The sequence below is a fragment of the Panthera uncia genome, chromosome E1, assembly GCF_023721935.1.
Source record: "Panthera uncia isolate 11264 chromosome E1, Puncia_PCG_1.0, whole genome shotgun sequence".
NCBI lineage: Eukaryota > Metazoa > Chordata > Mammalia > Carnivora > Felidae > Panthera > Panthera uncia.
The window spans coordinates 17,400,219-17,414,209 of NC_064814.1; the positions used below are offsets into that span (position 1 = coordinate 17,400,219).

General features: G+C 40.3%; 1 protein-coding gene across 1 annotated transcript in view; it reads right to left on the minus strand.

Moving 5' to 3' along the window:
- Positions 1-13,991, minus strand: part of SMURF2 (SMAD specific E3 ubiquitin protein ligase 2) — a 55,979-nt gene that overhangs the window by 1,518 nt on the left and 40,470 nt on the right. The window contains exons 11-16 of the mRNA XM_049637648.1: positions 11,802-11,905; positions 9,243-9,357; positions 7,415-7,593; positions 6,225-6,362; positions 2,983-3,103; positions 710-911 (exon numbers count right to left, since the gene is read on the minus strand). Of these exons, the coding sequence (XP_049493605.1) occupies positions 710-911; positions 2,983-3,103; positions 6,225-6,362; positions 7,415-7,593; positions 9,243-9,357; positions 11,802-11,905 (859 nt within the window). The remainder of the gene's footprint in view (positions 1-709; positions 912-2,982; positions 3,104-6,224; positions 6,363-7,414; positions 7,594-9,242; positions 9,358-11,801; positions 11,906-13,991) is intronic.

Below are 13,991 nucleotides of genomic sequence, written 5' to 3' on the forward strand. Positions count from 1 at the left end.
AGCACAACTCCAAGCGCGCTTTCCCCATGGACTTCTGACAGGTGTACTGAGGCCAACACTGCTGAATTATGCATCAGTCTTGCCGTGTGCGTCCTCAGTCACCGCCAGCAGCTTCGGAGGTAAAGGAAGCAGCCGCCCCTGCGTGAAGCTCCACTGTCATTAGCAACTTTACCAACTCTCCCCCAAACGAAACCGCTATTCCATGGAAAACAATTCTTACAGATGGAATAGGTTTGTAAATGAATGGTCTGATGCCATGCAATAATGCAAGTGCTCTGGCCAAACAGCTTCCACAACTCATGCTGCCTCTTTCTATTAAAAGAAGAAAAAAGTAGAGGGAAGAGGCATCCCAAGTGGGTGTAGGTTTTGCAGGGCTGAGGTGTGAAGGTGGAAGGGGACGGGCTTTCCCTACAGGAATGTGCGATATGAGTTAAGGGCAGGGTGACCCGGAAAGAAAAGGCAAGCATCGTCACGTATGGTCTCTAGCGTGCGGCACTCACTACAACCACAGAGAACCCCGGCAGCAGAGGCTCTTGGGAGGGAACAAAGGAAAGGAAGGAGAAGGTATCAAGATACGAGAGCTATAGCTACAAGGCAGAATGAAGAGATCTGTTTATAAGCCCATGGCTTGTAAACTATGGAACCCAAATATCGACGCCCTCCCCCAATCCTCGGACACCATATCGCGTGTTTCTTCTGGCTTTTCTACCTTGTAAAGCCTTGAAGCCCTGCAGAGGCACTCTAGATGATCCTGTCACAAACTGAAGTAACCGTGCTCTTCGCTCTTCATCAAAGAACTCCACAGCTTTCCAGAACCACTTGACGACATTGCTGTCTGGCGTGCAGTGTTTTAACCGGGTGTTTACCTTCCAGTCATTAACATCTATCTTTCCAAGTCCACAAATAATGAGCTGTTAAAATATTGCACAAATAATGAGCCAATGGAAATCCAAGTCAAGCCAAAAATTCCTCAAAACAGAACTTTCGATCTGTAGTGCTGGCTCTCATATGGCGGTTCTTTATCATCAAGGGTACACATCATAGTCGTCTGGAAAGCTTTTCAACATACACACACCATCGGGTCCTACGTTCAGAGATTCAGATTCTGGGAGCCTGGGGCGACAGGAGGGATCTGGACTTAAAAAGCTCCCTGGGTCCCTACTTACTGCAGGTCCGTCCCCAGGGTCTGAGAACCACCACGCTCACAAACATGACAAGATCAAAGCTCCGAATTTCCACAGAATTCTAAATTCTGTTTAATGGACAGAAACTAGACTCAGAGAGTAACTACGGTCTGCATGTGCCTTCCTTAATACCTGCATCATACTACTATGGGTTTTAACACTTATTCGCTTGGGGATTTGGACAATTCGGTTCACCTCCCTCGGCCAGCGGTTTCCTCTGCTCCGCTCCATCCTGTGAAAGAACCGTACTGCTCGCTCAGGAACTCAAGAAATGGGTGTTGAATAAGCAGTCCTGATCATCTTCAAGTTGTTTCAAAGTATGAAATACACGACTGTGCTGACAGAGAGCTCTGCCTGACATCCTGATGTAGGGTCAGCACAGATGAGCCGTATCGAAATCACTCTGATACTATCAATACTCACATATCCTTAGAACCCAAGACTAACTCACCTCAATCATGTGTTTAGAAAAGTGAAAGATGATAGGGTACAATGTAAAGCATAATGCAAGCTGCACATCCTCTATTTTATAATTAGTTCTAATCCCATATCACATACATGCATATATACATATATATACACATACATACACACACTTTAATAAAAGATTTTTAATTTCATTAGCAGTAGAAAGTATGTAACAAACCTTAGGCCTACTGAATAAAACCTCCACCAAAGCTTTCATAGGGTTCTAGAAAGATTACTGAATCATAGCCACACTCAACAGGGAGGTGGTGATCCAAATAGGATTACAGAATTATTTATATCACAAAAAATATTTCCTAAATTCTTTTCTCCAGAGGAATGGTAATTATAAGGCCAAATTCCTCATCTGTTGTATGAACAGATAAAAATGGACTGTATTTCAACTTTGCTGCCATTCCTGCTATGTTTTCTTCCTCTTCCTGACCACTTCCTCCTGGCCATTTCCCTAAGGAACAGCTCAATCATGAAAGGAATGGGGATGATACTGAATCAAACCAATCTTTTGAGATTTGCTAACAGGTCTGTTACAAGATTTATAGTTTAGAAAGCACACTGAAGTTCATGAATAAAATCAGATTTTACATTTATTTGTAGATTTCAAATACTTATGCTATCCCTAGCCACTAATTAAAATATGCCCCTGGAAGAATAAAACCTCACTGTTTTCTCAAAGTAGTTCAGTGGAAATTCAGATGTATTTGGTTAAAGGTCTTAATTATAAAACCAGACTACAGGTGCTTTAAGGACCAGCTTTAAAGAAAACAAAAACAAAAACAAATCAGTTAACTGTTTATTACTGCTATTGTTAGTAATGAATATTTCCAAAGAGAGGAAAGATGTTTAGATGCAGTTTATCCTCAGCGTTTTAACTACTGCCTCTATGGTCTCGACTATCAAATGCCTTCTTGCAAAAGTTAGTGTAAACCAATTGAGACTTGGCTTCTAATTCAAATAAACTGCAATATGGTAGAGACGAAGTAATGAAGTTTTATTTAATTAAATCAACAGCCACTTAATTAGGGAAGAGAAAACAACATTAGAAGAATGTACACCTAAGACATGAAATCAGTTGAAAACGAGAAAGGATAATATGGCCAAATAAGTTAAGAATGTTCACAGTGTAAGAGAGATGGCTTATTTGTAGCAATTCCAAAGCAGGAAAGACTTTTCCCGTGAATACCAATTCTCATAGCAGCGCACCGTGAAGCTTCAAAAGCACCAGCAATACGACTTTCCTCTAAAACTAAGTTAACGGAAAATCCCCAACCTTTCCTTGTTACACTAAATGATGTCATGACATTAATACACTGACCTCTAACTCCTTCTCATCGAATGTCTTCAGCAGATGCTGTGGAATTACTTCATTAAATCCTTTCTGCAGAGCCAGGAACTGTGCCTCAATGCCTCGTAAAAATCTCCAGTTCACGTAGAGCCTGTAAACATTGGCCAGGGGTTTCACATGATCGAATATATTCAGATTGAGTAACTATTACGAATCTCTACATCAGCAATCTTGCACATCGCAAGCACCTGGCATTAAGAATTTAGTCCAGAGTCTAAAGGAATTTCAGATTCCCAAGCGTGCTGGAGGCCGCGCTGTGAGGCAGTTCACTGTAAGTTAAAAGGTGGAAACCTTCTGCTAACAAAGCAACTCTGCAGATCACAGAGAGGGCAGGTCAATGGCAAGGCAGCTAGAGATTCGATGGGTCTGGAGTTAAAATCTGGACGAAACTTCTCTCTGAATTCTAGCATGCATGCCACCAACCAGAAAAAAAAAACAGCCCGTGCAACCAAAACGGATTATTTTTCTAGTTTCACTTGACAATGTCATCTGCGTGTGTTGGGTGTTTTGCTTCCATTTTAGGGGTGGTGGCTCGGGGACAGGAGGTAAAGACACTCCTCCTATTGATACAAAATGACAACAGTCAAGCCAACAGTGTGCACTTTCTGATTACACACTCCTTGTTCCCTGGAGCTTTATAAAAACTGGAAGATGTAACTAAATTAAATAAGTACATAAATAAAAAGTACAATAAATAAAATTTTAAAAGTACACCAAACTATACCTAATGCATAGCTTCACTTACATTTTTTATTTGGACTTATAACTGAATTGCCTTTTTAAAAAAAAAATCTGTCTACCCAGGAAAACTTCTCCATCTCAAAAATCTCAGAACTATTCCCCTGCCAAATACGTCAACATTTCCTCCTGGCTTGGAGAGACGATTCTCTATTTTCGGTAATAAGTTCCTTCACATGAGACCCTTTGGCGGATCTTCTTTTTGTCTGTTTAAGAGGACGGCAAAATGACACCTCCATAAAAAGTCTTTCTCTGGAACTTTTTTTTTCTCCCAAAACTGTATCTGGTGAGAGATAGGACAGCGTGCTGAAAGCATGACGGAGTCTTGGCAAATGGGGTCTAGGACCCTAAAGTGACACATTACTGAAATTCAGGCAATTCCCATCCATTCTTTTCGTTCCCAACTTAGAAACGTAATACGTGCTTATTTTCTATGTAAGGAAAAATCAAACGTTAAATGTGAACAAACAGTCAACACTGAAAGCCCGTTCTATTACCCTCTTCTCCCTCTCTGCTTCCGGGCCTGGCACCTGCACCCCCTTACCCCAGGCAAACATTTGACCCGGTATGCAGTCTTCCTGGACATCTTCCGAATAATTATAAAACAACAACACAGACTTCTCCCCCTCTAGAATTCTTACAAAACTTGCTTAAAAAAAAAAAGTGTTTTGCTGTGGTTGTTGTTTCAGTAATCTCTGCACCCGTTGTGGGGCTTGAATTCATGACCCCAAGATCAAGAATCACATTCTCTTCCCAATGAGCCAGCCAGGCGCCCCTAAAACTTGCTTTTTAAATCTGACATCTTCTACAGTCTATTTATTTGTATTTATTTTGAGAGAAAGATTAGAGAGCAAGTGGGGGAGGGGCAAAGAGCGAGGGAGACAGAAACCCAAGCAGGCTGTGCACTGTCAGCGTAGGGCCCGATGCCCTGCTTGAACTCCTGAACCGTGAGACCATGACCTGAGCCGAAATCAAGAGCTGGATGCCAGTCAGTTAAGTCTCCTTCTTCTAAATATCAGTCTCTTTCTTCTACATATTCATATAGTATTCTGTTGAATGCATGTATTTAATCATTCTCACCTAAAAACATTCCACCAGTTTTCAGTTGTTTTCACAAGTAATATTTAATTGAACATCCTTAAATTTATTTCTTTAACGTGTTTCCATAGACTAGATTCCTAAAAACAGGGCTGCTGGTTGAAAGGCAGATGCATTTTCATTTTGACAAGCAAGGTTACTCACCACCATACTAACGAGGATGCATTTTCACTTTGGTAGCTGTTATCAAATTCCTTTCCAAAAAAAAGCTATTCCAACAGACCGTTGGGCCTCATGTGTCAACCAGGAAAATTTAAGCCAATGAGACTTAGAGACACTTCTTGTGTACATGTGGTAAAACAGAGTTCAAACTCCCATATTTGATTACCACGGTTTTATGTTTAGAAGAACTTTAGTTACCACAGGCCAAATGATCTAACCCAACTTCTAAATTCCTAAATCCTCCGGTGATTATGTAAAATTTGCAGAGTATTTTCTCATACTTATCCCTTAAACTCACAGTGTGCTTACTTCTAAACAGGACGAGGGGTGGTGTCACAGCCCAGAAGTACTGTCAGCCGGCTGCGGCAGCTACGTGACAACTAGCTGCATTGCACCACCTCTCTTAGTGTTCCTGCCTCTACACCGCCCCTCTTCCACACGAGCCTGCACTGGCCTGTGACTCGCTTTAACAGAAAGAACACAGCAGAGGTGATCTGGCCAGTTCCAGGCTTAGGCCTTAAAGAGATCTGACAACTTCTGCTCTTGTGCTCCAGGAAACCAGCCACCCCATAAGAAGTCTGGTTATCTCGCTGGGAAGAGAGAAGCCATGGGGAGCATTAAGAAGCCACCTGGGTGGCTGAGTTGGCTGAGCACCTGACTCTTGATTTCGACTCAGGTCATGAGATCGGGCCTTGCACAGAGCGCCACACCAAGCATGGAGCCTGCCTGGCACCCTCTCTCTCTGCCCCGCCCCTGCTCACGCTCTCGCTGTTAAAAAAATAAACATTTTTTTAAAAAGAGGGGGGGGGGGGGGGGGGGTTCTCGGGCACCACTTGGAGATAACCAGGGAGGCCCAGCCTACAGTGAGAAGTAGACCCCAGAGGGTGAGCCAGTGGCCATTCCAGCCAGTCCCCAGCCATTTGAGCCATCCTAGCTGAGGCATCAGATATGTGAAAAAAAGAGGCCATCTTGATGTGAGCCCCAGCTGACACCCCAGGGAGGAGCAAAATGCTGTCGCTGTTGTTCTCTATCCTTATTACTGACCCACTGAATTGTGAGAAAAAATAAATGGTGGTTGTTTTGAAGACACTAAATTCTGCAGAGGCCTATTTTGTAGCAGTAAGTAACGCTACCTAAATACTTCAGTGTTTCTCCGTACAGCCGTTCAAGAGCATTAAAACAATTCTTAGGCTTGAAAATATAAAAGTGTTTACCTGACATATTCTTTTTTATTTTCTTCAGTAACAGGGATACTCTTGCCATTTGGTTTAAGTTCATGCTGAATAATTTCACCATATGCATTATGTTCGACACAGAAGGTATGGTCCAAAACACCTGTAATATCATTCTCACTAGAAAGCAAAAAGAGAAGAAGATATTTAACTGGAAAATCTAAAATACAGATCCTTCCGATCTCTTAACTGGGGAGACAGATAAAATGAGACTGTTTTAGAACATAACAAGTACAAGATCCGATTCCTTTTGCTAGTACTTATGCTACCATACCTCCCAGTTCTTGCGCACAAAAGTCAAAGAGCTTTAACCTTCATCCACACAGGAAATGTTTTACTTCCTGAGTAAGGACAAAGAGCCCTGCCCAAAGCCGGACTTTACAAACAGGGAAAACTTAGGTTATGTTTAGCTTTTAGGTAAGAAGCCTTATTTGAATCCGGGTATTCCCGAGCAACCAAATGCCTGAGTGTCCCAAGATAAAGCTACTCATGTATTTGGTAAAAGTAAGTATGGCCCATGTGTATTCGTAAATAAATATTCTGACAAAACAGAACTCATTCTTACAGATCGCTTTTTTAAAGTATGGCTTCAACAATCACTACTTCAGCAGGAATTTACTCTTCTCACACGTGCGGGACTGGAACAGAACTTGTACCATGTCAAGAAAATCATTACATGTGGTAATTTTTAAAACAGAATATACTACCTTTTTTTTTTTTTTCCTTTTTAAAGTGGTAACATTAACTTTTAGGGATTTGAAACACACAGAAAAGCAACAGAAAGAGGGACAGTCTTACGTGGTCCTAAGACTCAGATAATCTCCTTCAATATTTTCTGTGCATCATTTAAAAAAAAATTTTTTTAAGTACATCCATTTTGATGGGGCGCCTGGGTGGCTCAGTCGGTTAAGCGCCTGACTTCGGCTCAGGTCATGATCTCACAGCTTGTGGGTTCGAGCCCCACGTCTGGCTCTGTGCTGACAGCTCAGAGGCTGGAGCCTGTTTCGGATTCTGTGTCTCCCTCGCTCTCTGCCCCTCCCCCACTTGCACTCGATCTCTCTCAAAAATAAACGTTAAAAAATTTTTTAAAAAACAGTACATGCATTTTGAAACAGTTATCTGTAAGGCTCACATTCTATCCGTAAGGAGCGGACACAAGACCCAATACATACAGAATCCACACCAAACTGTTGTGAAGGTCTGGATCAACTAACTCCATGTCGTCCAAAGTAATGGACTTCCCGAGCAACTGTTTATAAAAAGGCAACGTGAAGCCACCATCAATGTAATGTCCGTGAAACACGGCCATTCCCATTATTCGTCCAACAAAGTGGAAATAGGATAAATGTTCCTGAAATTGAGAGAAGTTTACATATAAATATTCAAGTTAGACACTACACAGGGAATTTTTAATAAAAATTAAATACGCAACATTCATCTTTTTTATAAGTAACAGTTTATACGTTCTATAACTTATTTATATGGAGTAGGCTATCGTAGCAAAGGTTAATAATCATCAGGGAGAGTTTCTATAGCACACGTTCAAGATCCTCTCCGTTGCTAAACTATTACACCAGGGACGATGCTTCTCCCAGAGAGTACAGTCACTTTGTAAAAATTATCTTTAGAAATGAAGTCCAAACTACACTCCCACTGTCGCTTCATGAAACCACTCAACAGATGCGTCGTCTTCCTCTCCTATCTTACCTGCTGAGCCCTTTACAATCCTGGCTCTGCCCTAACACATGGTAAACACCTCACAAACACAAGCTCTAATTACACTGGCGTAATGGGCTCCCCAGGCACAACCTTCACCTGAAATCTTCCCAACTTTATAAGGGGTTCCCTGCAATGAATCTAGCATGTTTGGATGTATTTGTCTATCATGATAAACTGTTAGTTGGATATTTGCATTTTCAACTCTTTTTACTTCTCCAGCTAGTAAGTAATCTTTAAGCTCTTTAAAAAAAATTTTTTTTGAGAGCAAGTGAGGAAGCAAGCGCAAGCAGGAGAGGGGCAGAGGGAGAGGGAGGTAGAGAATCTTAAGCAGCCTCCACGCCCACCGTGGAGCCTGACACGGGGCTCAATCTCACGACTGTGAGATCATGACCTGAGCTGAAATCAGGAGTCACCCAGGTGCCCCTTAAGCTCCTCTTTAAACCTCCCTTTTAGCTTAAAAATAGCTTTTGTTTCTCTTTAAAAGAAAACATTTAGAAAATACTGACAAGCAAAAACAAAAAATCACCCATAATCTCATACCCAGAAATAACCTCCATCAGTATGATACTACAGAGCTTTTCAACGTTCATACACCCACATATCTACCAAAATTGTATCATACTGTTCTGTAACCTTCTTTTCACTTAATATATCATGGATACCGTCTTTATAGGTCATTAACTATTGTCCCATAGTGTCATTTTAGTGGCTATATAATATGCCATTCTATGGAAAGATAACAAATTAATAAGAGCTACAAACTACTGTTGAGTGGTCAACAGTATGTAACAGGGTTAACAATGTACAGCGCTATGCTCAATACCTAATGTGCAGGGTCCCGTTTAATTGTCACAACGCTTCTCTGAACTTCAAGCTAAGATTATTATTATTAGCAATGATAAAATGGAGCCTTAATCACAAAGCTAGTATAGGACCAGGATATGATGTCACATCTTTCTAATTCCAGAACCTTTCCTCTTCAACCATTACCGTGATTCTGCGTCATGTGATCATTTACCCAACCCCTCTCTTACGGACAATGACGCTGCTTCCAGTTAGCACTACTATAAACAACGATGCAGCAAACATCCCAAAGCACAAATTACTGCACACACCCGTAATCGTTTACTTGAGAAAATCTTCTACAACAGAACTTGCTAAGTCCAAGCTTGTGACTAGGACAAGGACAGTGACCCTTCATCATAAACCACACTGACATTTCAACATCAAAAGCACTGCAGGTCAGAGGTTAATTCACATCGTCATAACCACCAATCTTACCGGATTGACTGCAGAATCAGGATTGATCTGCAATGTATAGATATCATCTCTTGAATACTGGAAGAGGCCATAGTAAGGATTCAACATTTCATGTGACAACAGATATAACCACTCCCTAGAAAGCAAGATGGAACACAGGAAACTTTTTGTTAATGAATGTTTTTATTAAGATATGCTATTAATTCATCATTTTAGCAAGGAAATTTTTAAATAAAAGCACATAAAACACTAACTAGTTATATAAAATGACACTGGAAAAATCTATCATGCCCCAAAAAGCAAATGAAGACTCTTGTTTTGTTAAACTGAAATCACTTCTCACTCAATTTTGGGCAATTTTGTGACATTTCAGTATCAGAGAGGGTAAGTATTATTCAGAAGTGCCAATTACTCATTAGATGCTGCAGCCTAGTGGTCTGTTAACTTTTAATTACTAAATACATTTCTAATCCAGGATAAATACAAAACGAAGAGAAGAATATGGTTTTGTTTCAAAACATCCATGTGATCTATACTATTCTGGTCCATTCCTATCATGGCAGATTTATACTGATACATAACAAAGCGTGAATTTACTCTCTTTTGGACAAGGGTGTGTTTTGTTGTTGGTATTGTTTAGTAAGGAAATGATCCCATTTCATCATCTTTTTTGTGTGAACTTTAAAAGTATAAGTGGTCAGAGACTGCAAGGCATTTGGTACAGGTAGGAACACAAGGCAAGCCTGCATCTGGGGGGGTGGGCTCCACACTACTCATTTGTTTCAAGTGTACATTGGTGTTTTAAAAGGCATGTAATAGACAGTACTATCACCTTAAACTTATTAAATTCTTTATTTTTTCAAAGTATGAAAGATAACTTGATATTCATCTTGGAGAAATAAAATCACTAGTCTAGGACCTGAAAAGATGTAGTTCTAGTCTCAATTCCTGTCATTCTTCCACTAGGAAAGGTATTTAAATATGTTCCGATATCATGGATTAAACAGACTGAGTAATATGTTTTTAGGAAATGTAGTGAAACACGATTTGCAAGAAAAATGTCTCAAAGTTCTGTAAGTGATGGAGTCTAAATCAAATCACCACCATTTATGTAATACTCGAAAAATTCTAAAGATAAAAAAAAAAAAAGTGGTCTCCATATAAGCAAGCTTACCCCCACACCTAACACTTACCTGAAATGTCTTCTATGTTTTTTTATGGATTAACCCAAATTTTTGTTTTACCAAGTATTTAGAACACACATATAAGCAGATTCCAGCTACTCTGGGGTTCTACTATGCAATAAAGATCAGAATGAAGCAGTTCACTGTCACATCCCATGCAGTCTGCCCAAACCCTGACAGTAGTGAGGTTAAGAAATGAACAACAAAAAAACAACTACTTATTTGACTTTACACGGAATTACAGCATTTAGAGTCTATCAACAGATAATTAACAAGCTGTCTCGACAAGCATTCAAATCTAGTGATGAGTAACTCCTAAGAATTCCACAGAAACTAGCAAGTCCTAAGTATGATGTACACGTGATCAACGCTACAAATCTAAAATAAACAAACTATCCCATTTATAGGTAAAAAGGCCACAGAACAAAAACACAGGTAAAAACAAGTAATGCTAAGTAACAATTATGGGACTTGGTGGAAACGCAAATTTAAATTTAGGCTACATTTAGATTGGGGGAAGCAAATTATCATGATGGTCCCTAGGATGTTTCAGTACAGAAGTTATGATGTTTCTGCCACATTTACATAAAGTGAATTTTCACACCTGTAAAAAATATATATGTATGAATGTATCATAAATATTAGCTTCTGTATGGAAACATTAAAAAAAAATTTTTTTAATGTTTGTTTATTTTTGAGAGAGAGAGAGAGAGACAACAGTGCGAGCAGTGGAGGGACAGAGAGAGAGGGAGACACAGAATCCGAAGGAGGCTCCAGGCTCAGAGCTGTCAGCACAGAGCCCAACGTGGGGCTTGAACTCACGGACCGTGAGATCATGACCTGAGCCAAAGTCGGATGCTCAACTGATTGAGTCACCCAGGCGCCCCTGTATGGAAACATTTTAAAGACCACTTACGATATACACGCATGTTCACACATTTTTACATGTACTTACATGCACACGCAAACATTACTTTAACAAGGTCAAAAAGCATGGCAATAGAAGCCAAGGAAAACAGCATTCAGTTCAGAATATATGTCATTAAAATCTCAACACGGCTCCTAACAATGGAAAGCAGAAGGAATAACATGTACTGAAGGAGAGAGAGAAAATACAGAGCCCGCAGGTCCTAACATGGCCCATGTACGGCTGCAGCCAGTTTTCAGAGAAAGTCTCACTGGGCTGTACGAGCCATTAGGGAGTTCTCAATTACCCTTGTGGCGGCTCTACTATCCCAACCTCAGCGTGAATACATCTATTAGGATATCGTCTGTATTGCAAACATTTGGGAACGTTACACCAGAAAATAAATTATTAGTGAGAAGGTTCACTAGAGGAAGCATCTTAAACTTATAAATGTAACTATATGTCATGTGCTCAGGAGCAAGTCTTTACCTGGCAACCCCTCCATAGTCAAGGCCTTCTTCTCCACGAAATTTTATCATTAATCGCTTCCACAGATCTTTTGGTCTCATTTTCATGACCTGCCGATATGATTCCTGAAAAAATTTTAATAAACTATTGTTACTAGGTGCTTTTAACTTGTTAAACTCTCCCTTGCATTCTACCTACAAAATGTACATTTATTAAAATAAGATAAAATGTGTTCAATAATCCAATAGATAAGCTCTAAGTGTTTGAAATCTCATGGAACTTCTAAAAACAAGATGGATATAGCTTAATACTACTGAAATTAATTCATTTGACAAATATATTAAAAGCCTAAGGGCAAAACTCCACACTTAAGTTCTATGAACCACAGCAATCACTACATTTACATTATTTTTTTTTTTTGCGTTTCATTCTGACAGTTTATTTTTTTTCAATATATGAAATTTATTGTCAAATTGGTTTCCATACAACCCAGTGCTCATCCCAAAAGATGCCCTCTTCAACAGCCATCACCCACCCTCTCCTCCCTCCCACCCCCCATCAACCCTCAGTTTGTTCTCAGTTTTTAAGAGTCTCTTATGCTTTGGCTCTCTCCCACTCTAACCTTTTTTTTTTTCCCTTCCCCTCCCCCCTGGGTTTCTGTTAAGTTTCTTGGGATCCACATAAGAGTGAAAACATATGGTATCTGTCTTTCTCTGTATGACTTATTTCACTTAGCATAACACTCTCCAGTTCCATCCACGTTGCTACAAAAGGCCATATTTCATTCTTTCTCGTTGCCACGTAGTACTCCATTGTGTATATAAACCGCAATTTCTTTATCCATTCATCAGTTGATGGACATTTAGGCTCTTTCCATAATTTGGCTATTGTTGAGAGTGCTGCTATAAACATTGGGGTACAAGTGCCCCTATGCATCAGTACTCCTGTATCCCTTGGGTAAATTCCTAGCAGTGCTACTGCTGGGTCACAGGGTAGGTCTATTTTTAATTTTTTGAGGAATCTCCACACTGTTTTCCAGAGCGGCTGCACCAATTTGCATTCCCACCAACAGTGCAAGAGGGTTCCCATTTCTCCATATCCTCGCCAGCATCTATAGTCTCCTGATTTGTTCATTTTTGCCACTCTGGCGTGAGGTGATATCTGAGTGTGGTTTATTACACTCACATTAAAAACAGAATTTGATTGGGGCGCCTGGGTGGCTCAGTTGGTTGAGTGTCCAACTTCAGATCATGATCTCGTGTCTCGTGAATCTGAGCCCCACATCAGGCTCTGTGCTGACAACCTGGAGCCTGCTTCGGATTCTGTGTTTCCCTCTCTCTGTCCCTCCCCCACTCATGCTGTCTCTCTCTCTCTCTCTCTCTCTCTCAAAAATAAACATTAAAAAAATTTTTCATAAAAGTACCAAATTTTAAAAAATTGGTTGACCTAATTTTAGGTCATAGGTACCAACAGAAAGTAAAGATGAGAAAAAGAAAGCTCAAAAGAACAAGACGAGTCATTTATGTGACCTTCATTAAGCCAGCATCTTCATATTATTTTAAAATACAAATGACTGACTTGCAAACAAGGTCAGAACTGTTCCAATAGAAAAAAGTTCAGGGGCACCTGGGTGGCTCAGTCAGTTAAGTGTCCAACTTCAGCTCAGGTCACTGACCTCACTGTTTGTGAGTTCAAACGTCGTCGGGCTCAGTGCTAACAGCTCAGAGCCTGGAACCTGCTTCAGATTCTGTGTCTCCTTCTCTCTCTGCCCCTCCCCCACACATGCTCAGTCTCTCTCAAATAAAATGAAAATGTCAAAAAGAAAAATTGAAAAAAAAAAAAAAAGGAAAAAGAAAAAGTTCATCTTTTAGGAAGAGGGTTATCAAATCCCCAAACATCTTTTGCTCCCAAATCCTGAGTGGGAAACCCCTGCCTTGGACCTCTAGGGCTATCAAGTCCAAAGATAAAAGAATATACTAGAAAGAAAGATTTTCAATAAATGAAGGAAGTAGTCCAAAAATAATTAAAATGATTTTTTTGACTTAAGAGTCCCTCATCTTTTGGAAGAATTAGAAGGTAAGGGATGGATACCATTTGAGGTCTTTTAAAGTCCATCAACAGGGCAAGGCCACCTGGCTGGCTCAGTTGGTATGAGCATGCGACTCTTGATCTCGGGGTTGTGAGTTTGCCCCATACTGGGTGTAGAGCTTA